Here is a 25,732-nt window from a genome sequence, read left to right on the forward strand (position 1 = left end):
CAAAATCGAATTGAATTATTATTTGTATAGAATATTTCCTTAAGAATCATAACTGAATTGAAATTGTGTGTTTTTGTTTTTATTGTCTTTATTTCGCGACTGTGTAAATAGTTCCTCCAGTCATATATATAATCAGTGTAATATTGAAAATAATCCTGAATTAAGTCAATAAATTGAACCAGATTGAATCATGGTTAAATCTAATATTTCACGATTCATTGAATCATTTCCTTAAGAATCGCTAATGAATTTGAAAAAGCTTGCTGTGCTGGTTTTATTCATTGTGTTGCATTAATGTGTAACTAGATTATATTTCTATATTCAAATAAATGTGAATAGATTCTAAATTTTCAAATATTTCATGATTCATTGAATCATTTCCTTAAGAGTTGTGACTGAATAGAATTTTTACTTTTTGTGTTCCACTAATGTATAGATAGTTCCTCCGGTTACATTTGCATATCCTGTGTATCTTTTAAAATATATCTAAATTGTAGTAAAATAATTCATATTGAACTGAAATCTTTGATGTCATGATTCATTGAATCATTTCCTTAAGTTTCACAACTGAATTTTTCAAGGCTAGCCGTGCTGGTTTTATTTTTTGTATTACATTACTGTGTAAATAGTTTATATTTGCATATTCGGTCCACTTTTGTAAATAAATCTGAACAGTTTCTAAATAATCTTACTGAATCAAATAGAATTTTGAGGTGAAGTTGTTTTCATATTTCATGATTCTTTGAACTGAATCATGATCGAATTGAGTTAAATGTGTTTTTATTATCTACAATCCACTACTGTGCAAATGTGTCCTCTAGTTATATTTGCATATTCAGCATATGTAAATCTGAATTGTAGTAAATTTAAGCATATTTGCAGAAATTTTAGCTCAAATTATTAAAGCATTTTTTTTATAATCCTGTTTGAACCAACAGGAATCTAGATGTGTTGCTGTAATTGTTTGTGTCCCAGTAATATTTAAATAGTTCCTCCAGACACATTTGCATATTCATAATTTTAAACGCAATTCTAAATCAGGGCCAAATACTTAAATTGAATCTGACAGAATCAATTCACTGAATTGATTCCTGTAATATGTAAATAGTTCCTTCAGCCAGTTGCACACTTAAAAAACAAAATTACCTTTCTTCTAGAAATGATTCAGTGCATCATGATATCTAAGATTTCAGCACACTTCATTTTGATTCACTTTTTTGCTATGAATCATTTCATATTTCATAATTCACTGAATAACTTCCTAAACAATCATAATGGAATGGAAAAGAGCTCAGGGTGTTGTTTTGGTGTATTGTTCGTATTTCTGTTTATGTGTAAACTGCCATATTTGCATATTCAGTGCACTTTTAGAACAATTTTGAATTGAAGCAAAAAAAAAGTGAATCATATTGAACCAAGGTGTTGTCACGATGCACCGAATCATTTCCTAAAGAATCAGAATTGAGTTTCTGTTTGATGCTTTTTTAAAAAATTCTGAATCGTGACGAGATAAATTGAATTCAATGGAATTGTGATGAAATTGGATATTTCATGATTCACTGAATCGTTTTCTGAAGAGTAATTACATTTATGCTCAATGCTTTATTTAAAAGAAAATCTGAATCATAGCTAAATAAAGCAAATCACATTGAACTAGGTGATGTCATGATGCACCGAATGAGTTTCTGAAGAATTAGAGTTGAAATTATTATTTAAAAAAAATCAGAATCGTGTCAAACTAAATGAAATTCAATGGAATTGTGAGGAAATTTGATATGTAATGATTCACTGAGTCATTCCCTCAGTTCATAATAGAACGGTAAAGAGCTCGGTGTGTTTTGGTGTATCATCTGTGTTTCCATTGACACGTAAACAGCCAGTAAACATTCGCGTATTCCGTGCATTTTTAAGAACAGCCCTGAATCGAAGCGAATCGAAGCGGATCAGACGGAATTATGGTGATATCGAGATGCACTGAATCATTTCCTGAAGAATCGGAATTGAAAAGTGTTCGCTGTGTTTTTATTGTCCGTATTTCTGTTTACCTGTAAACAGTCGAGTTTGCATGTTGAGTGTATGTTTAAGGAGAAGGCGGAGTGATGCTTGAATGGAAGGGGAGAGAGAAGTGCACCTCCAGCAGTAGCGTGCAGGAGTCAGTAGATGGCTGTAGAAAAGTGCTGTAAGCATGCAGAGGGAGGCGCGTGCGTCAGAGGCAGAGTGGAGGCCTTGGCCTCAGCACACGCCGCCTTTTATCTCCAGCACCTTCGCTCTGGAGGAGGAGGAGGAGGAGGAGGAGGGGGGGGGGGCAATCCAGGCAGGAGTCAGGTGCAAGTTCGGTGTTAAACGCAGGCCGTTACTTTTTGTTTTTGGGGGTTTTTTTAAAGCCTCTTTTTTGATCTGCGTTCTCATTCTTTTCATTCTTTCCCTTTTTTCTGTTTCCTTTTTCTGCCTTTCTTCTTTTTCCCCTCTCTCTCTCTCTCTCTCTCCCTCTCTCTCTCTCCCTCTCTCTCTCTCCTACCTGATTTACGCACATCTGAGATTATCTCCTGTAAAGAGGCGGATGCTGTTTGTTTGTTTGTTTGTTTGGTCCGGACGCCTGTCCTCCCACCCTCCCTCCCTCAGGACGGAAGCCGGGCTTCCTCTGATGTTGTGTTTTTGTTTTTTTGGTTTTGTTTTTGTCTTTTTTAGCCGAACGCTTCCTGCACTCGTTCCTTGGCTGTGTTTTTTGGACCGTGGCACCTGAGGAATTTGGCTGGAGGCCTTTTTTTTGCTGAAGGAAAAGTCCTTTGGTTTGTTTTTGTTTATTTCATTTTAATAATTTTTTTTAGACCCACTTTCATATCATCCCATCCGGTCCAGCTCCGCACGCCTCCAGTGCCTTTTAGAGAGTGGAAAAGCCTCCCTCCCTCACCCCACCCACCTCTCTCTCTCTCTCTCTCTCTCTCTCCTTTTTCTCTTTCCTCTTTTTTCTTCCTTCTCTCTCTTTCTCTCTCTATGTTCTCGCTCCCTTCTTTCTCTCTCTTTATATATCTCTCTCTTCTCTGTCTTTATATATCTCTATATAATATATATCTCTATATTTATATATTTTCTCTTTAAATATCTCTCTTTTCTTTCTTTCTCTCTCTTTATATATCTCTTTCTCTCTCTTCATATATCTCTCTTTTCTCTCTCTCTTTCTCTCTCTCTTTTCTCTTTCTCTCCCTTCTTTCTCTCTTTATATCTCTCTCCCTTCTCTCTTTTTTCTCTTTCTCTCTTCCTTCTTTCTCTTTATAAACCTCTTATATATCTCTCCCATCTCTGTCACTCACCTTCTCTCTCTCTCTCTCTCTCTCTCTCTCTCTCTCTCTCTCTCACTCACCTTCTCTCTCTCTCTCTCTGTCTCTCTCTCTCTCTCTCTCTCTCTCTCACTCACCTTCTCTCTCTCTCTCTCTCTCTCTCTCTCTCTCACACACACTCTCTGTCGTATGCTCTCTCACTTTGCAGGAGCACTTTTGCCGGACTTGCTCGCAGAGCGCGGATCTTCTCATTAAACAGATACATCAGGAATTGTTGTCTAAGCAAGGACTGGCAGAGCAAGAGTGAGGAAGGAGGAAGGGGGGGGAAAAGGAGAGATAGAGAGGAAGAGGAGAGAGAGGGAGAGCGGAGGAGGGAAAAAGGCACAGGGAAAACGACAGGAAAAGAAACGAAGAGGAAGAAGCGTTTTTTATCCCGCTGAAGAGTCGAGTGTGTCACCCTAATAAGCATTTTATTCTGATATATCTAAATTATAGAAGAGGTTCCGGAGAGCTGAAGGATCGCTGCTGCCTCTGCTTAGCTCTAGTTTCTAGAACTTGCCGAAACTAAGGAGACTCCATATCGCTGTTGCGGGGAGAGAGCGAGCACCTGACCGCGCTCAAGATGATGATGTATTTGTGGGTATGTAACATCTGTCTCCATCACTCGTCAGGATCCTGTGTGTGTGTGTGTGCGTGTGTGTGCGTGTGTGTGTGTGCAGTGCTGTACAGTAGGCTTGTTGTCATGTGTGTGCGGCGTTATTGATGCTGCGTGTCTCTGTGTATTTTGGTGAGCCTAATAAGCTGCGGCTGTGTGTAGGTGGTAGTCCTGCAGGTGAGTGCTGCTCGGTTGTCACTGCTCTGTAATGAGGAATCTGCTGGTGAGAGTGTGCGGGGTGTGCGGGGTGTGCGGGGCACGCGTGTACAGGGGTGCGCGTGTGCTCACGTTAGCCTCCCTTTTCCTTTTGCTTCACAGACTTTCGGTCTCAAGCTTTCGCCGTAAAGCATCTTGAACGACACCACAGACAGAAAACGGCCTGTTTGTTGTTTGAGCTCATCAGAAACTTAGTCCTGCGAACGCCATGGGTGGGTTTTTAGCCGCCAAAGCTCTGGGGGTCCATATGAGGGTCCACACTTCAGTTCCTCACTCTCATGTGCGGTTTCATGGTGGTCAGTGAATAATCTAGAGTAGATACTGAACATTTCATCGCTGACACTGAATCATTAATAGTGGATTGTAAATTATGTCTTCACTGACCAAAACAACAGACCATCGCCAGAAAGGTGACTTTACAGGACATCATAAATTATCACACAGTGAAAAGGATGGCTGCCATGTGCAAATAAAAAGCGATAAATAAATAAATAAATAAATAAATGTGTTTTTGGACAGCAATGCAATTCTGAATAATTTATACTAGTTACTAAATAATTTCTAGTAGTTACTGAGTATTTCATAGTGGATACAGTATAAGTCATAGTAACTACTGAATAATGTATAACACTTGCTAATTAATTCATACTGGTTACTGAATAATTCATAAAAGTTACTCAATAAATCATAGTAGTTCCTGAATAATTCATACTGCTTAGTAAATGGTTCCCAGTAGTTACTGGATAAGTCATACTGGTTACTTAATAGTCTGTAGTAATTACCAAATAATTCATACTGGTTACTGAATATTTTCTAGTAGTTACTGAATAATTCATACTGGTTACTTAATTGTCTGTAGTAATTAACAAATAATTCATAACGGTTACTGAATATTTTCTAGTAGTTACTGAATAATTCATACTGGTTACTTAATTGTCTCTAGTAATTAACAAATAATTCATAACGGTTACTGAATATTTTCTAATATTTACTGAATAATTCATGCTGGTTACTGAATAATTCATACTGGTTACTTAATAGTCTCAAGTAATTAAATAATTCATAACAGTTACTGAATATTTTCTAGTAGTTACTAAATAATTTATATCAGCTACAGTATAATTCATAGTAATTACTGAATAATTCTTACCAGTCATTGAATATTTTCTATTAGTTACAGAATAATTTATATTGGTTACTTAATAGTTTCTAGCCGTTACTGAATAATTCATTTATAGTTACTCAATAAATCATAGTGGTTACAAAGGAGCAGAAAACTGTTGACTCCACAGACACGTATGAGAGCGGTCAGTGGGCGGGTGCTGTCCATGGTACTGACTGTGTGCTACAGATGCTGCAGATGTGGCAGCTCTTCCTTTAAAAACTGCGTAATAAGCCCCCCATTTAAAGGGTTAAAGGCCTAAACATGTACATACACCCATTTATCCTGAACACTGTGTTACTGACAAGCATGTACAGTTTCACATAGATCAGCAGACTAACTGTAACTGGACCTAACCGTCATCGGTTTCATCCTCGCTGGGATACAGAATCCAGTCAGTAAACGCAGTTTCCCAGATTCCCTCATTCACTTCCCACTCAGCCTTTAGCTAAACTGTGTGTACAGCTCAAATTACACAAGCTACACTGTTACACGTTACACCACGAACACGCCATCACACTGAACTCACAGTCGAACACGGCGATGAACTTGTGATCAGTTTGTTAAGTCACGGGTTCTTCGCTGGACAGCAGCCCAGAAAAGATCACGCTTGACCGAATGAGCGTGAACAGCCAGCTGATTCCCACCCAGACGTTGACCCACTGGGAAAACGGACGGGAGGTCACTTCTGGAGTGATGTTGTTCACACTGGACCCAGCACTGTGTGTAAGCCAGAGTGGTGTAATGTGACGTTAGGTGTGATGTGAAGGAGAACATGTGACCAGTTTATGCAGATCAGGCACATTATTAAAAAAGATGGTTCTTTAATAAGCACAATGGTTCTATAGAAAACCAAGAGCATTCAAAGAACATTTGCGTGCGTAAAAGGTTTGTTGCATCGTGAAGTTCTTCAGATTGATGGCTAATGTGTTGTATATGTTGTATATGTATATACATTCCATATAGAACCTTTTTGAAAATGGTTCTATATAGCACCAAAAAGGGTTCTGCTTTTGTTATAAGCTTGACATCGTAACTGTAGCAGAACCCTTTTTGGTGCTATATAGACCCATATATAACACATTGTCCATCAGTCTGTAGAACCATTTTACCATGCAAAAAATCCTTTAAGTATGCAAATGGTTCTTTGATTGGTCATGGTTCTACATAGAACCATGGCCTTTACTGAAGAACCCTTCAAGATTTTTTTTAAGAATATACTACTGTTACTACTACTACACTCTTAACAATTAAGGGTTCTTTAGTACAGAAAATGGCTCTGTATACAACCATATCCACACATTGTCCATCAATCTGTAGAACCATTTTACCATGCACAAAATCCTTTAAACATGCAAATGGTTCTTTGAGAGTTCCTGGTTCTATTTAGAACCATTTTGTTTACTTAAGAACCCTCAAAGAGGAAGAAGAAGAAGAACCGTTTTCAAAAGGTTCTATATAGAACCTTCTTGAACATGTACTCTATCTAAAGAAGTATTTTATGATGCAAAGAACCCATGGAAAGGGTTCTTTGAGTGTTCATACTACTACTACTACTACTACTACTACTAATGATACTACTACTACTACTACTAATGATACTACTAATGATACTACTACTACTAATGATACTACTAATGATACTACTACTACTACTACTAATGATACTACTAATGATACTACTACTACTAATGATACTACTACTACTAATGATACTACTACTACTACTAATGATACTACTACTACTAATGATACTACTAATGATACTACTACTACTACTACTACTACTAATGATACTACTACTACTAATGATACTACTAATGATACTACTACTACTAATGATACTACTAATGATACTACTACTACTACTACTAATGATACTACTAATGATACTACTACTACTACTACTAATGATACTACTACTACTAATGATACTACTACTAATGATACTACTACTACTAATGATACTACTAATGATACTACTACTACTACTACTACTACTAATGATACTACTACTACTAATGATACTACTAATGATACTACTACTACTAATGATACTACTACTACTAATGATACTACTAATGATACTACTACTACTAATGATACTACTAATGATACTACTACTACTACTACTACTAATGATACTACTACTACTAATGATACTACTAATGATACTACTACTACTACTACTAATGATACTACTACTACTACTAATGATACTACTAATGATACTACTACTAATTCTACTACTACTAATAATAATATTTTTCTTTTTTTCTTCTTATTGTTATTATTATTGTTTTTATTATTACTAGTAGTATTCATAGTACTTATAGTCGCAGTATTAGAAGCATCTGTATGAAGAACTGCTAATACATAAATGATCACACTGAGAAATATTTGTTGTGTTGGTCAGATTCATACTTTTTAGCACCACCTGGCCGCTGACCCTCTGGTACATGTGAAAGATCCTTCGTGGCGACTGTAAGAAACTGTAATTGTAGTGAATAAAACGTGTTACGTCAGCAGTAAAGACAGCGAGTGTGCGGATGTCACGCTCGGCTCGGAGCCGCAGCCCAGTCAGGTGTCCACAGCCCTGTAGCGTTCGGTATTCCTCCTCTGCAGGGCTCGGCGCTCAGCGGGGTGGCACTGAAGTGGGGGCTGCCACGTTGATTCATAACTGCGGGGTTAAAACACAGGAAGTCTCCTCGGAGCGCTCTAAGCGAGTGTGTCTCAGCCTGCTCATTATCTGTCGCTTCACCTGCCATTATCACTCAGAATCAGCCCTGGCCGAGGAATCTCGCCGCGCTTAATTGCCCACGCAGTAAATTTAAAGCGCCCGCGCGACTCCCCCGCTGCGCGGGTTTATCAGGAAATTAATCTCTTTTTAACCAGTCGTAATCTGATGGGCAGCTCAGATGACGAAGGAGGGGAAATACGAGAGAAGGACGGATTCGCCCTTCACGTTACACTTCATGCCACATTCAAAAGAAGCGATGGTGGATCTTCACTGAGCTGTTACCTTTGAGTCTAATGTGCTTGTAATGACCGCTGTTATCTGTGATGACACTGTGCTGTTAGAAGTGCTGCTTCTTCAAGGGTTCTCTGGTAAAGAAAATGGTTCTATATAGTTGGCTCTGGACTTAAAGAACCCTTCTCGTGATTAAAGGGCTTGCATCGTGAGAGGGTGATGGAGAATACTTCTACATAGAACCTTTTTGAAAAGGGTTCCGTACGGCACCAAATGTAACAAGCCTGACTTTGTTACGGTAGAAGAGCCGCTTTCATAAAGGCCCTGTATAGAATCATATACAACACGTTCTCCGTCAATCTGAAGAACCTTCTCACCCTGCAAATAACTATTTAAGCATGGGATGGTTCTGTGTAGAACTTACGGTTCTAAATAGAACCATTGCCTGTACTAAAGAGCCCTTTTTGGTGCTACATATAACCATTTTCATAAAGGTTCTATATAGAACCATATACAACACATTCTCCATCAAGCTGAAGAACCTTCTCACATGCAAAGAAAGCATGAAATGGTTCTATATAGAGCTTATGGCTCTAAATAGAACCATTGCCTTTACTAAAGAGCCCTTTTTGGTGCAATATAGAACCTGTTTCATAAATGTTCTATATAAAACCATACACAACACATTCTCTATCAGTCTGAAGAACCTTTATACCAGGCAAAGAACCATTCAAGCCTGAAATGGTTCTGTATAGAACTTGTGGTTCTAAGTAGAGCCATTGCCTTGAATAAAGAACCCTTTTTGGTGCTATATGGAACCCTTTTCATAAAGGTTCTATATATATAAAACCATACACAGCCCATTCTTCATCAGTCAGAGCCTTTTCATCAGGTGAAGAACCATGTAAGCATGTAATGGTTCTATATAGATCCATAAACTTTACTAAAGAACCCTTGAAGAACCTTTTTTTTTTTTAAGAGTGTATAAGCGCCGTTGCTGTGTGATGCTATAGATCCTACACAGGGTCCTGCAGCTGTTTCCCTCCACTGGGTCTCATTTCTGGATTTAGAAAATAATGAATTGACACAAAGCACAAGCTATAAATAGACATCCAGTATGTTCTTGCTGCTACAGGGGCAGCGGGTTCTCGGTTTAAGGGGAATTCCACTGATTTTTCTACATTCTGCGTGTATGTGTCAGTGTTTGAGACGGAAACGGTCTTTCAGAGTGGCTAAACGAGGAGTGGTTCACTGTAGAGACGCAGATTTATAGTGATGATCTTTCCTGTGAGGAGCTTTTAGAGGTGGACGTCTGGTTCCTATCACCACCACTGTGAACAGTTATGACTCTAGAACGGAGCGGTTCACACCCGACCACTCTGAATGACTCTTACGCCACTTAATATGCAGAAATGAGGAGTGAGGAAGGTGAGGAGGGAATGGAGACGGTAGTGGAGCAGCTGTGCCCCCCCCCCCCTTCCCGCCCCCACCCCCCAGGTGGACGTCTGGTTCCTTACTAAGTTTCTCTAGAGCTGAGCGTTTCACACCAAACCACTCTGAATGACTCTGTTTACATCTCGACCATTTAATTATGCGGAGATTTTAAATAAATTCAATGAAATAAATGAATTTGATGTAGTATGTAAACATCCCTACAGTCCCCACAGTCCTTATATGGAAACTAAGCAGGCCGTTTTCAAATCACTGTTTTTGCGATGTCACAAAAATCGACGTATTCACATACCTCCGCCTAGCACTTTAGCCCCGCCCACTCATGCTGATGTTTGAGGAGTGTTTAAGGTTATTTGGACATTGCATGATCAAAGGGTTCTTTACATCTTCAGACTGATAGAGAATGTGCTGTAGATGGTTCTATATAGAGCCTTTTTGAAAATGGTTCTATGTAGAACCAAGAAGGGTTCTGCGTTTGTTATGAGCTTGACCTCGTAACTGTAGCAGAACCCTTTCGGGGGCTATATAAAACCATAAACAGCACATTCTCCATCAATCTAAAGAACTATCTCATAATGCAGAACTTTGTTTAAGCGTGCAAATGGTTCTCTGAGTGTCCATGGTTACAATGGTCTACATAGAACCATTGTCTTTGCTGAAGAACCATCTTTTTACCACTACTAATACTACTACACTCTTAAAAACCAAGGTGTTAAAGGGGATTTTAGTAAAGAGAAAGGTTCTGTACAGAACCATATACCACACATTGTCCATCAGTGTAAAGAACCATTTCATTTAAGCATGCAAATGGTTCTTTGAGTGTCCATGGTTCTATGATTGTCTTTATCTCTTTGTACCACTACTAAAACGACCACACTCTTAAAAACGAAGATTCTTAAAGGCTCTTTAGTGCAGAAAATGGTTCCATATAGAACCATATACCACTCATTCTCCATCAATCTGATGCAAGCAGTTCTTTGAGTGTTCAGGTTCTATACAGAACCATTTTCTTTACATCTTTACTAAGAACATTTGAAGAAGAAGAACCCTTGAAGAAGACTGGTTCTGCTATTGTTATGACACAAGCTTGCTACAATAGAAGAATGACTTTGTTTACATCCATTTAATTATGCAGAAATTTTTAATAAATTCATTGAAATAAAAGACATTGATGCTGAAATTGATGGAAACTAATCTGGCCATTCTGAAGTCACAAAAACAGACACTTTTGCATAGATCCGCCTACCATTTTAGCCCCGCCCACCCAGACTGAAGTACTAAGGAGTGTTTCAGGCCACAGTGCTTTTTAAATAAAGCACAGCCAATCAGAACAGAGGTTGCTCCCACATACCAGTCTTAAAGGCACGGCAACAGAAACAGCCTGTTTAATTGTAAGGGATAAAAAAGGGTTAAAATGGTCGTAAAGGCAGTTTTAGTACATAAAACCACACAAGCGAAATAAACGCCGACCTCCAGGGCTTCGCCTAATAGCAACGACCAAACCACAGTGCATAAGGTGGGAACATTAAACACGTTAATATAATTGAGAATAATGATACAGATACTCAGCTGAGAATGGGAATATGTAAATAACGACTCGTTCCCTGGAAATATAGGTTATATACATTATTCTGTGGAAACCCTAAAGCACACCAGAGAATCTCCAACCGCCTGCTGTTGTAACTACAGCGGACTGAATTTTTTATATTAAGGGAATGAATATTGAATGTTTAATTGGAACATGGATGGTCTTGAAGGAATATGTGCTGCAGAAAGAGTCATGGTTGAAATTTCCCCAGAGGTGCGGATATCACTCCTGCAGAAAGAGGAATGCTGTTCGTTCCCGGCGTCCCAAGATGCACAGATTTACTGCAAACTGGCACTCGGTCTCATCAAATGAGAAATGATGTCTGTGCATTTTGTGCTGCTGCTATATTGCTAAATAACTGCGTGCACGTTTTAATGCATCAGCAGCGTCTGAGTTGATGTTGGAGGTAGAGATGGCGTATGAGTACTGATGGGTATCAGGATCAGTCCGATATCAGCAGGAAATGCTGGACGGGATATCCGAGAGGAAAAAAAGAGCAAATCTGATCCAGTCCTGTAACAAATCTGTCCTGAGATTGTCTTTTTCTGTCGAGGTCCGCTCTTTAAAAAAATCATCATCCAAAATAAAAATTATAGTCTAATCATCTAAAATAATAAAAAAGATGATCTAGAATTAGGCTCAAACACTCCACTACACACTTAAAAAGATGGCTCTGCAAGGGTTCTTTAGTAAAGAAAAAGGTTCTATATAGAACCATGAACACTCAAAGAGCCCTCTGTATGATTAAAGGGTTTTTGCATCATTAAAAGGTTCTACAGATTGATGGAGAATGTTCTGTAGATGGCTCTCTATAGAACCTTTTTGGAAAGGGTTCTATATAGCACCAGGGTCAACCTGTAACAATAGAACAGCCCATTTTGGTGGTATCTAGACTCCTTTTCAAACAGGTTCTAAACAGAACCCTATAAAACACATTCTCCATCAATCTGAAGGCCATTTTAATGATGCAAGAACCCTTTAATCATGCTAATGGTTCATTCTGTGTGCATGGCCCTATATAGAACCACTGTCTTCACTAAGGAACCCTTGAAGAACCATTTACATGATTTAAATGTTCATGAAAACCGGAAGTGAACCGGATTTTGTCTGCGTAGATGAGCAAGCAGGTCAGCATTTCTAAAAGTGTTTTTATTTGTTTATTGTGTTTATTGTTTATTTGTTTATTATTATTTATTTTTTTATTGAAAAAAGCTGAAGTTGTCCAACCGAATGGTGTTTACAGCAGGGGGCTCTGTCCCCTCCACTTTTATCCCTTATTGCTCACCAGCAGCTCAACACAGAACATTTCACATAACATGTGGGTCGATTTCCCTTCAGGCACAGGAATGGAAGAGGCTTTGTGAAGTGCTTCAGCTGAAAATCAGCTTTTAAAGCTTAATAGTTTATAAAGAAGTCATATTTGGTTGGGTCTGTATCTGCCTTGGCTCAAGGTTTCAGTATCAGCATCGAGAAAAAGTGGTATTTCTCCCTGAATGATCATTAAAATAAGGACTTTCTGTGATTATTTCCAGAGAGAACGGTGTCCTCTGAAGGCATGTGGGAGGTTCACTGGTCTAAATCTGTAATCACAGTAGTAGTAAGTGCATGTCTTGTTTGTGTCTCATTGGAATATAGGCAGTGGGTAGCACTGTCACCTCACAGCGGGAAGGGTCTGGGTTCGATTCCCCGGCCGGGTGACCAGGGTCCTCTCTGTGTGGAGTTTGCATGTTCTCCTGGTATCTGCGTAGGATTCCTCCTACAGTCCAGAGATATGCAGTCTGGCCAATTGGACCTGCTAAACTGCCCCATAAGCACTGTGTGGTGATAGTAGTTCACTCACTATGAAAGCTTTGGCCAAACTTCAAAATAACACAACTTAAAACGTCAGCTTTTGATGAACGTAGACTCTCATAGTGCCTCGTCTTGATATTAGTGTTGTTATGTCATTGCTTTTCACCGTAAATAACTAGTGAAATTTAAGCTAATGTTATCTTGTAGTGTGAAACTGATGTCTGGCATAAACTGAGACTCAGACAAAAATAACAACAGCAAAGCACAGTGTGATCAGGCTGGTGTCCCTAAATTCAGCTAATTTAGCTGAAGCTTTAGTAAGTTACAGTTCACATTTCTTCAAATGTAGCCCACTAAAAAATATGTCTATGCTGGTTTATACTGGTCTAGTTCTGGTTTAGCTGGTCACCCCAGTGTGGTCATACTGGTCGACCAACATACCAGCATCAAAACACAACATATGCTGCTTTTACTGGTGACCAGCCATGCCGGTCTGTGCCGGTCTCTGCTGGTTCATACTGGTCTAGTTCTGGTTTAGCTGGTCACCCCAGTATGGTCATACTGGTTGACCAGCATTCCCGCATCTAAACACAACATATGCTGCTTTCGCTGGTGACCCGCATATCAATTTCCATTGTGGATGACCAGCAAACCAACATCCAAAACACAATGTGTTGACCATGCTGGTCTATGCTGGTTTCCCCAGCACTGTAACCAACTATTTCAAGTTGGCCTCTATCCTTTGGATACTGCATTCACTGCATGTAGCACTTCAGTCCTGTTTTTCAGACTGAGCGTTTTAAGGCTTGTTATTTGAATATTTGAAGCTGTGTTGAACCTGACAGGTTTTTAGTAGGTTTGCATCAGTTCACGCTCACATGAGCTGACTTGTGAACATCTCTGGGTACTGAACAGATGTTTTGGGCAAGGCCCATGGGTTGCTAAATTGCCTGGCTGAGGTGCCTCTGCTGGCTGGCCCAGTCGTAGCCCACAGTAGGCCAGCTCAGCTTCCGTTTTACATGTCTCAGTATTACTGTAGCCACGTTGTGGCATTGGGCTGAGGTTAATTTTACAGATTGCTTTCTGTGCCGCAGGGCCTGAAAGATCATTACTACTTGCGCCATTTAGAATAACCGTAAAATTATGGGACTGGCAATGGAGCCACAACAACAACACCCATTACATTTATACCAACTTTTCATACCCTGTCTCCTGCTTACCAGCACTGCCCTCTTTGCTTAAATGCATTGCATTGCATTAGTCCTCTGTTATGCTCAGCTGTCAGTTGGAGACGGTCCAGTTGAGATGTAGACGCTGAACGAATCAATGCAGCAGAAAAGCCATTCAAGCAGCCCTGGCCGGGGCACACAGAGCGGGCCAGGCTGGTATTGCTACTCTCATCTTCGTTGGCTCCTGCCGCCTGAAAAGTGCTGCAGTAGCAGCTCCTGTCCCCTGTCGGAGTTGGCTTTCAATAAGTGCTCTGAAAGCAGTTTATTCAATTGATTGATAAAGGTTGCCCTCGATTATAATCCACATGGCCAGCCTGACACTGGAGCGAGGTTAGCCGCCTTTGCCTTGTTGGTTTTGTGCCTTAGCTTTGTGACCCTTGCTCGCACATGTCGTGTGATAATTTAGCCTGGCTTACCGCAAGCAAAGCCAGAGCGCCCCGTGCGCCGCGTTCAAAAGCGCCTTTTACATTGTTTCAGCAATTTCACAAACTTTTCTGTTCACTCATCACCGCCCTTATTTGCCAAGTAAATCCAAGTTTGATGCCCTCGGTTAAGATCGGCCGCGTCTTGTCTTTCGTTTAGATGTGCCATGGCAAGCAAAACATGACCCTGGGTCAGCATTCAAGAGAATTTTTGGCTGCATCTCATAATTGAATTTTCATCCATTGTATTGATGGTACAGTTTTTGAACTTGCTGAACACTGTGGCCAGTTTAGTCAATTTTTTGGTCAATTTGAGCCACACTAATAAAGGACGAAAGGAGGGTGAATTGGTTACACGGCCTTAAACATGTTGTGTGTACAATTTCAAGTTTTGCTAGGAGTCATCCAAACTAAATTTACACACAACACGTGAGGTTTCTGCTGTGCAACGCTTTGTGCTAGTTTTGCAGATGCCTCAGAGACAAACTTTCATTTTTCTTACTTGGCATGGTCCCCAAAATTCATTGGCATGATTGCTGATATAATGGGAATCACATATTAAATGATGTAATACTGAGTAGTTCAATGTATTTTGAAAAAATGTCACTATGCAAATATGCTAACTCTTGCATGCATGAGCTCCTGCTGGTGTGGGTTCATGACTTTCTTCTATATAAATGAAACACATAAATGCATGCTAGTAGCTCCCCCATGTGGAGAAACATCAGACTGCTAAACATGCACGAGTGAGTTCCAAAGCCACACATACTTTCTTTACATATAAAAAAAATGTGGTCATTACATTAGAGTCACTCTCGAATTTATCTGTAGATGCTTTTGGGGAAACCATGAAGTATTATAGTTTTATCATTTTACAACTCATACATGTATTGAAAATGCTTAAACTTTCCTTCAAACGACAACTGGGAAAAGCCCATTAATAATCTGCTGTTATAATAATGTTATATATTTGTTGTTGGCAAGCTTGCCTTTCGGTATAAGTTACTAATTTTGTAGCATCAGAAAAAAACAGCAAATGTACTTGACAGAAAATTTTGCAAAAAAAGTCTAATATAAAATCTGTAAGTATAGAATTTGTTCTTACTTTATATAAACACTATAGACTGAAACTACACATCTTTATATGGTTTTAAGGCCTAATAAATCTAAAGCCATAAACTGTTGGTTCCAAAACCAACTGAACTTTGGAGGTGTGTCTGTAGATTTGTTTCAGAAACTGAAATTGAGTCTCCTGAAAAGAATGGAAGCTGCAATAAAGGTAAAAAGTGACTCACTAAACACTCAAACGTCTGATATTAGATTTAGTTTGTGTCATTTTTTTGTTTTGTGTGTTTTAAATTTTTTTCTTAATGGCAGAAAATGAATAACTTAGTTGCCGTTTTACAAGAAATGAAATCAATCACTTTTGGACAGTAAACCTTTTGTACGGTATTTGTACTAAATATTATATGAACAGCTACAAATTTGCAAAGTTTGAGGTAAAAGTTTTGCTGTCTTACAGGATGCACTGGTTCAACATTTGCATGTCCTGAGTAAACAATATCAGGAATTATATCACATTCCGAGCAGCTTGTAGGAGTTCAGCCTGCAAGACGGCCAATGTGAGGGTCCGTCTGTGGCAGACCTCTAACCGTGAACCTGTCAAATTACACTCCTATAAATACTGAGAGAAAGATCCACAAAAGAAAATTAGGCTGAGGGATTCTGGGTGTAGGCTGCACCGCATGCGGCTGCTGTAATTGACATTTAAGTATGACAGTTCACCTCACAACATGGTATTTATATACCTTAGAATTTGGGGTGTTCGTTTCTCGGTCTGGCAGTAACAGCGGGGTTTAGGTGAGGGCGGCTCGGTGCCGGTTGCTCTGGGATGAGTTCTGGTCGGGGTAGATAGGTGTCACGCTGTGGCGCTCTGTACGTTATGATCCTTGTTTAATGTAGAACTGTTTTATTCCGTTCGCTGTGTTTAGCGTGTCTTTCATTCCCGCCGAGGCTCAGCAGGCGTGCAGGCGTGTGCGCAACCCTCTAATCTTAGCCATGGAGGGCTGATGAAAGGTATTAATGGTAATGCCAGGGCCAGCGCAGATTTAAAAATTACCCCCGTGATAGAGCTTTACAGCGTATGACAAATCAATGCATAGCATTTTCATAACGAATGGCTTTGGCATTTGGAATGCCAGTCCATGAGCACGGTGGGTTGCTGACCTGTGACAAGCAGGGCTGTTGTATTTCATTACGCTGTGCTAAGCCTCGCCCACTGTGAAAGAGAGAGAGACAGCGAAAGAGAGAGGCTGTCCGGCCAGGCCAGGATCATCATTATGGGACCCTGGGCACAAATGTTTGGTGGGCCCCTACCTGGCTACCTTTTTTTGGGGTCAGTGATTTTATCACCGCACGTAAAAGAAGGCCTATGCAGTGCCACAGTGGCAGTGTACTAACCAAACCCGGATAGCAAGGAGATAGTGACCACTGCCCGCTGATGGCAGGTCCTCTGTTGTTTTGCTCAGCATTTTCCGGGCAGCCCACCAGCAGCTAAGCAGAGTAACATTGTTCATTTTTCACTCGCAGTCCAGTCTACTTATTTTTCCTTCCTTCCTTTCTTTGGTTATACTTTGTAAATTAGTATAGTAAATCATTTTAATCTTTCACGGTGTCAGCAACAACATTTTCTACAAGTTAATTAAAAATAAATGGACGGAAACAACGGCAAACAAGCCGTCAAGCAGCCTAGCTGAAGTATACTGCTGCAGCAAGCATGGAAAGGTTTGGATTTTTCTCCATTTATATCTTACCTTTGATGACCGAGGTCGCTGCTGAGAAGGACGAATCCACTCTTTAACTTGGGCGGTTGACATTTTAGATTTGCATATGGAACTAGACGTTGTCTAGACGTCCTCTTTCAAAGTTTCAGGTCTCCCTCAGGCACATTGCTTGAATAGCTGGAGCTTCATATTCAAGGTATGTTCACAGGAACACTAGCTCAGTGCTAAAACCCTGAAAGCTTGAGCGAGAGAAAGAAGGATAGTAGAATGCTTGCTAAGTTATCAGAGTAGAAAAAGAGTAAACAAGGTTTAGGAAAGATGTGGAGAACGGCAGGATTATGACTGGTCATAACACAAAATTACACCGCGTGCAACAGCGTTCAAATGTAGTATCACATCATGTCGCAAGGCCTGCAGGACGTCTGCAGCAGAAACGTCGAGTCAAAATGTAAACAAACCATAGACCTCTTAAAAGACTGGGGCATGTATGTAATAGAGTTTGTAACGAGATACATTTTATCCCAACATTTAACGTCAGTAGTCTAAATAACACAGTTTAAATAGTGTTACACTGCTGTGCTGTTGGGCTTCCGGGTTTCTCAAATGCTAGAGGGCGCTCCCGAGTGAGTCCAAAATGAATGGGTTAAGCATTTGAGCAAAATCATAGTTTATAAAGACAAACATTTTTAATGTAAAAGAATAAAATCATTTCCTGAACAGCTGAAAACATTTTAACACTGCTGTTATTTTTTAAGAGCTTTTAAACTCGAGTTATAGGAGGTTAAAATGCTGCCTCATGTACGTTCATGACGCCAGTTCATGAGCTGCTCCGCTTGCCAACCAATCATCAGCAGTAAAGCCCGCCTCCTGCTGCCCAAAACCCGTTTACTGTAGAATAAAGTAAATATATAAGTGAGATTTCTTTGCTTTTTTAGTGAAATCCATCCTCCTACTTTCCAAAACTCTAAAGGAAAGTTCTGGGCGAGTGATTAGAAACTATTTTAATTTCTCGTGTTTTGAGCTCCATTCACTCCCATTGAATGAGGACTCCCTCGCGGGCGCCCTCTGCTGATTAGCCGTCCTGTTCTTGATATAATGAAGGGAATAAGAAGTGGCCAGGCTCCTTATAAACCGACTCTGACCTAACTAACTTCCACCACTTTTGCTGTTTTCCCCCCAAATTGTTTACTGGAAGGGTCATAGAGATCCTTCTCTTTTTGTTGTTGTCCCTTGTGTCGATTGCTGTTAGGACATGGTGTTTGGTCATTTTTCCCACTGTGCCGCTAATAAAGGTTCCACCACAGCTCATAGCAGCTGTTCAGATTTTCCCATAATTGCTCAAGGGGGCCTCCTAGTGGCTCAGATCCATGGACACGCACCCATAAAACACCGTGGATGATCCAGGCCTGTCTCTGGCCCAGGCAGGTTTGTCCAGCATCCCCACACGAGACCCTCATTCCGTTCCTCTGGCTTTCTTTGTGACCCGAAGCCGGCGTCCAAAGGTTCTGCTCGTCCATGTCGAGGGTTGGATTTCAAGGCCCGAATGTCCCGTTAGATGTTTATTCACCTCAGAGAGTCCTGTCAGTGATCATCCGCTGTCACAAATGACGTTTTTTGGCTCCCATCGCAAAAGTGATGACTGATGGTGAGAGAGCAGGCCATGCTCAAGGATTAAATGGCAAAGTATCAAAGCAGCGTCGTCATAACGACAGATCAGATTTTGACAGGTATCAAACTGGTACCAGGATGCTTTCATGTTAGCCTCTTCAAAGATCAGGAGTTGTCTGTTCCCCGCTGGCCTCTCAACATCATCTGCATTCCTCACTCGCTTTCATCTTCCCAGGATTCATAATGCATTCTGCTTTGTTTTTGGGCTTTTTCTGTTTTCGACATTATGCAATTCTGGTATGAATAGTAAGATGGCAGGCACTACGCCTTATCTGAAGACGCTACATGGATATTAGCATTTCCAGCCTGTTGACACTTTCTGTTGTCATCGAAAAACACTAAGCCCAGCATTATGAGTTTAATGTTTTGTATCATCAAGGCTCTTTTTGTTGCTCTGCTATTTTCTAGTTTGTTTTCTCTTCCCCCTCAAAAAAGTCGGTGCAGGCTTTCCGACCGGCTGAAAGATCGGCAGCGTGCGCGTTCTGGTCTGTTACGCTGGAACGACCGGCGCTGTAATGAAATTTGTTGCCGCGGATAAAACCAAGGAGCAAAGGCACTACCAGCTCTTCTATAAACAGGCTTTATTATATCAGTATATTCATCACCATAAAAGAATTGAGTCCATCCGCATACGGCGCAGAGCTTTTTTTCCTTTTTTCTTTTATTGAGCCTATAAAACGCAATACACCAGCAGCCGTGGCAGCGCATACCACAGAGAAGGGGGAAATCACTTTAGCAGCCGGCGGCTCCGCGCCCCCGAGATAAAAACGGACAGGCCGGGAAAACACCTTTGTGATAACAATTGCGGCCGGGTAGCCTAATGCACTTGGAAGCCCCGGTAAAGGCCTGGATGAAACTGGAGATTATTGTCATTTTGAGAGAGATCAATGAAGCTTTGCTAATAATTCACTGTAGGGGAACCTCTGGGGACGTGGCATTTATCTACAAATATCAGTGCTGGCCAGACCAATTGCGGCTCTCTCGCCTCCAGTGCCTGCACCAGTTCAGTTGTTCTGCTTAATATTGAATGCTTCCTCCTGACCGGGGAAAAGAAAAATAACACAGAAAGGAAAAACACCTAGATCGTTTACTGCCCCGTTAATGACCGAGTGTGTTTTGAATTGATGTGCTGTTGCTCAAGCCGTCCTAATGCAGAGATCGCAGAGCGCGATCGAATGACGTAAAGGCCCAGCGCGCCTCGAAATGTCACCGCTGAGGCCGATCCATTCAGAAACATCAAGATTTCTAATTAAAATGCATTTGTTTGTTTACTTGTTTGTTGGTTGGTATGAAACAGGTGAGGCCTTGATACCAAGCTCGATTTAGAGCACATGTCAAGTTCAGACGTCATCTTTGTAACAGCATTTATAAACTCTAATAATGCCTCGTAAGGCTGCAATATTGCTCTATAACTCATTTCGTTGCTTATTAATATGTTGTAACATGAGTGTCACTATCTGTTAAAATGTGTTGTAAACAGAAAATGACCTGTGCGTAATTATAAATGAGCTACAAAACATTAACAATCATATTGTCTATAAACATGTTGTAATACAAGTGTCACTATGTTATAATGTGTTTTAAACACATTATGGCCTGTGCACAATTATAAAGGAGATATGAAGCATATTAGCGATCGTAAAAAACATTATGAACATTTCTAAGGCCATCATTGAGTATTATAGGCGCTTTATAATTATGTTCAGGTTAGCTACTACATGTTTATAAGTCATCAGAATTCGTTGTAGCTCATTATTAATGCCTTATGAAGCATTATTAGAGTTAATAAATATGCTTACAAAGTATGTTTTCTTAATTGTGGGCTGCTGATTATTTTATGGTGACCATGCTGTCCAGTCAGGTTTCAGGTTTTAATCTGCACCTCGTTTACATTTTAGGCATTCGGCTGACGCTCTAATCCAGAGCGACTTACAATTTGATCATTTTGCACAGGTAGGCGAAGTCGGTGTTAGGAGTCTTGCCCAAGGACTCTTATTGGTATAGTGTAGGCTGCTTGCCCTGGTGGGGGATTTAAGTGGGACCCTGGTGGAGTCGAGTTCGGACTGTCTCAGGCTGTGTTCAGGTTTGGATCAAAATCTCAGGCCCGGTTAAACCTCCTCCTCAGTTACAGCTGTTTGCATCTGGACACAATTAAGGTAACAGTTTGGAAAAAACCGAGTGTGTCTTTCATGATTTTCCCTCCTCCCTTCCATCTGGGAGCATACACTTTGTAGCTGTTAATTTAATTGCTCATACACCCCCCCCCCCCCCCACCTGACCCCCCCCACCGAATCCCCAAAGAATATAAAGGATTAATCATCTAGTTCATTTCAACCTGAAGATATGGCCCTAAAGTGAATTGCAGTTTCACCAGTTTAACCCTGTCTGCCCCTGAATGTGACAAGATTAACATTTTCAATTAGCAGTGCGTAATTGCAGCGCGCGCTCCGGCAACCTGCCTGCGCCCTCCGAGGGGGCAGGGTCTGCTTCCTTTCGTCCCGTTTATGGATCCCTCGGCCTTTCTCAACCGTGCATTCAGAGCTCTGCTGTCGCTGCAAGTTCAAGTGCCGTATTCAAAAACTCACACGTTACTGTTGAGCTGTGTTCATAAGACCTGCATAAGCCCTTCATGACAACTCACACAGACCTACATAAACATTTATAAACGCTTATTCCAATAGGCATCATAAGGGTCACACGTGCCACAATAACTGTGTCATTTCTTCTGTGACATTATCTTGCGGTTATACTGTCTGGGGTGACTTTGTAGCTCAGTGTAGGTCACAGTGACATAATGTTGATTCGATACCAGGCTGGATGGACAGAAGGGAGATTTTCTGTAGTCTTTGGGTAAAGTGACTTTCACTTAACCATTTAGAACATTCGAGCTATGTCTCATCTTAACATCATGTCACACTGATATACACCGGTCAGGCCTAACATTCTGACCACCTCCTCGTTTCTACGCTCACTGTCCACTTTATCAGCTCCACTTACTGTATAGCTGCACTCTGTAGTTCTACAGTTACAGACTGTAGTCCATCTGTTTCTCTGATACTCTGTTACCCTGTTCTTCAGTGGTCAGGACCCCCGTGGACCCTCACAACGCAGGTACTGTTTGGGTGGTGGGTCATTCTCAGCCCTGCAGTGACGATGACGTGGTATTGGTGTGTTAGTGTGTGTTGTGCTGGTACGAGTGGATCTGACACGGCAGATATAAATATGGATATGAATCTGATGGAAGTGGCTCAGATCTGATCAAATGAAAAGGTCAGATTTGCATGTCCACTCAGCTCTCAGTGGTTATGAGGTGCTATGTCACTTCGCATAAAAGCACGTCAGGACACACACCAACGTGTCAGGACTTTTCATCAATAAATACATCTGGCTATTTATTGTCTGGCTATCTACAGATGTTCACATTGTTAACAAACGATCTGTTGACAGTCAGTTGATTGTAAGGGGTTAGGGTTAGTATTTGGACCAGGGTGAGGGCTGGGTTTAAGTTTTGGGTTGAGGTTGAGGTTGAGGTCAGGGTTAGGATTAGAGCAGGTTTAGAGTTAGACAATGATGGCCAGTTTAGTAGATATTTAGTTGAATGTAACTTGAAAGTAAATGAAGTATCTACACAGCTTCTAAAGTGGACTCTCCAAATAAAGTGTTCCCAGGATTTCTCAGTGAGCTCTTACTCTGATTTCTTTCGGATTTCTCCGTCTGCACATGCACAGCAACAGACGGTGGACGTTGCGAGACGCAGCAAAACACTGTTGGCGTGGCGCTGAAACCAAATAAAGGATTTAAATATTCTTCACCTTCTAGATGATGTATGTTTATGTTCTCAGGTCAAGTGGTTGTTTTATAAAGAAAAGGTTTTGCATTACGTTTACATCACATCTTCTTCTGTGAGTTTATTGGCTGGTAGCAAAGCAGAAATCAGATTATTCCCCATTATTTGATTAGTCAAGCGCATGTAAACGTGTTAATCAGATTACTGACAGAATTATAACCTCAGTTCACTAGATTTGTTTATGACTGGCGACCAAATATCAGTTTTTTAACCCTATTTAAACGAACACCTCACCGCCAATCCGTTCTGAGAATCTGGTAGTGACCCATTTAACTCAGCAATGCGCCGCCAGAGGAGATCCAACACAAGCATGTCTGTTAGCCAGAGAGAAGTGTGTCAGCGTGAAGAACCGAAACGTTCTGCGTGCTACAGCGTTTCCTATCACAGTGTAAAAGAGGCGCAAGGCTTGCTTCATTGGATGTGCTGTATTGTTTCTGAGATCATTCTGAGTGAAAGTCAAATTGGCAAGCACGAGTAATTGTTCTGCTTAATGGGACTAATGATGAACGCAACTGATAAAAAGTGGGTGTGCAAAAGTTTGGGCACCCCTGGCGAAGGGTTTTGTATATTTGAAGTATAAATAATATGCATTATAATGCATTATTAATGCTGGATTCATAGGAAGTGTTTCCAAAATGGAATATTTTCTTCATTATGCTCTGTACATGTCAAATAAATGCAATGACCACATTGAGAAATCACATTATTAATAGAGAACGGCGGTTAAAGTGGCAGAAATAGCCAGAGCTCTCATAGAAATACTCCAATATCAAAACTAGCCCAAATACACAGTGGTCAGTGTTATGTTAGCGGACTCCCTTCCTGTCATATTGTTGGAAGTATGAATCTGTGCAGCTGGGTGCGCGTGTGAAAGTGCGGATAACAGATAAAGTGTGTATGTAGGGCCGGGGGGGTGCATGTGGGGGCACACATTAATGTCAGCGGGAGAGAGTGACGATGTAAAAGCCAGCACTTCTCCCCTTTTCTCTCGGCGAAGGCGTTTTGGGCTTGATAAGACGGCGCGGTATCAGCCGTCTCCGCCTGCCTGGGTATTTTTTAATGCCTGTAAAGGGGCAGATATTGATTTCATCAGATCAGACCGGCACAGTGGAAACGTATATGCTGTGGGGCGAGAGTTAAAAAAAGAGAGCGACACCTCGAGCGGCGAGGTAATAGATACAGGGGACGGGCCGCGGAGCCGTAAAAGCCTTTTGTAGGCCCCATTGACGGAAGGCCCCGTGAATAAAGAGGCCGACAAATATGGAGGGATTTGTGTTTTGGAGATAGGTGACTGATTTCACACTCGGCGGTTTTCCGCGTGTCCTGCACATGCCGGGATCAGAGCAGATAGCGGCGCAGGCCGCGTATCGCCCTCAGATTCGCTGCTTTCCTTCAAGGTGCGCCCTATCGCGGCGGCTAGATAATGGAAATGGTGGCTTTTCTGGGGTTTTTTCTGCCCGGGCTGCCGCCGCCTCCATGGCTCACTGTCAGCGGCGCTTCCCGTCGGCCCACGTCACATGCCAGCGTAGACGGCTGCAGGTATGAGTTATTGTCCGGATGGCTGCGGATCCAGAGAATGCTGAGAATAAACTGTTGTTTATTTGGGCCTAATCCTTTATTGATGTGAGCTCCTGTTTGACATTTCGGAGCACAAAGAAGTCCTAAAGCAGTTGTCCTGCCCGCGTGATTCATCGCATTCCGCTGACTTGACGCTGGTTGAATTGTATGAATGTCTCCCAAACCTGAAACCTTCCCACAGGTTTATTCCAGGTGTTCATCTTATACATTGTGCCTCTTGATGCATGCAGTGGTTATGCTGGGCCAATGTTTCGGATCCTATTACAGGGGCAGTCGTGGGCTGGAGGTTAGGGACCTGGCCCTGTGACCGGAAGGTTGCTGGTTCGATCCCCAGCACTGACAGTCCATGACTGAGGTGTTCTTGAGCAAGACACCTAACCCCCAACTGCTCCCTGGGTGCTGTGGATAGGGCTGCAAGTGTGCTCACTGCCCCCTAGTGTGTGTGTGTGTGTGTGTGTGTTCACTAGTGTGTAAGTGATAAATGCGGAGGTGGAATTTCCCTGGTTGTGGGATTAAAAAAGTATCACTTAACTTATTGTTCTAGACCCAGTACGGAAGATTACAGGTAGAGGCCTGTAGGTTGTGTCATAGGCCATAAGCTGCGAGGATGTGATTTCTATCAAAGTCTGTATTAGAAACTCTGGACTGTCCACTGGACAGTTATAGCCAGTCGTACAAGACAAGGCTCCTCTCTGTTTGAATGAGGAGGATATTCCCCAAACTAAAAGCCACGTTAATGTTTCAGTGGTAAAAGCTCATTAAAACAGCAAAGCTTTTGGTGCAATTAGCTCACAAAAATGTGGTCTGGCCGCTGCGCATGCACGTGTCCACAACGAGGAGCTTTGTCCACTTGCAGTTTAAGTTCTTCCCCCATAATTAGACGCCGCGTTGAGCAATACGAGCTTGTTTTCCAGCCAGTAAACTGTATCTTCCTTTATAATGACTCAGTTTGTATGCAGCCTTTCATGAGTTCTCGATCGGAATAGAGGTCGGAGAATGCTTTAGGTTAAAGGGGAACTCCACTGAGTTCTCAGCAATGTTGCATAATTCTGTCATTTTAATGTAAACAGAGAGATTCAGAGCGGTTTGGTG

General features: G+C 41.3%; 1 protein-coding gene across 8 annotated transcripts in view; it reads left to right on the forward strand.

Annotated features, from left to right (window-relative positions):
- rbfox1 (RNA binding fox-1 homolog 1) overlaps positions 1-25,732 on the forward strand; it is a 398,218-nt gene that overhangs the window by 136,771 nt on the left and 235,715 nt on the right. Inside the window, exon 1 of one of the 8 annotated variants that reach the window (XM_037544779.1) lies at positions 3,794-3,918. The exons of the other annotated variants lie outside the window; for them this stretch is intronic. Coding sequence (XP_037400676.1) covers positions 3,901-3,918 — 18 coding nt within the window. The 5' untranslated portion in view covers positions 3,794-3,900. Of the gene's footprint in view, positions 1-3,793; positions 3,919-25,732 lie in introns of those variants that run through there. 8 annotated transcript variants of the gene reach the window in all.

This window comes from Pygocentrus nattereri, chromosome 14 (assembly GCF_015220715.1).
Source record: "Pygocentrus nattereri isolate fPygNat1 chromosome 14, fPygNat1.pri, whole genome shotgun sequence".
NCBI classification, from domain to species: domain Eukaryota; kingdom Metazoa; phylum Chordata; class Actinopteri; order Characiformes; family Serrasalmidae; genus Pygocentrus; species Pygocentrus nattereri.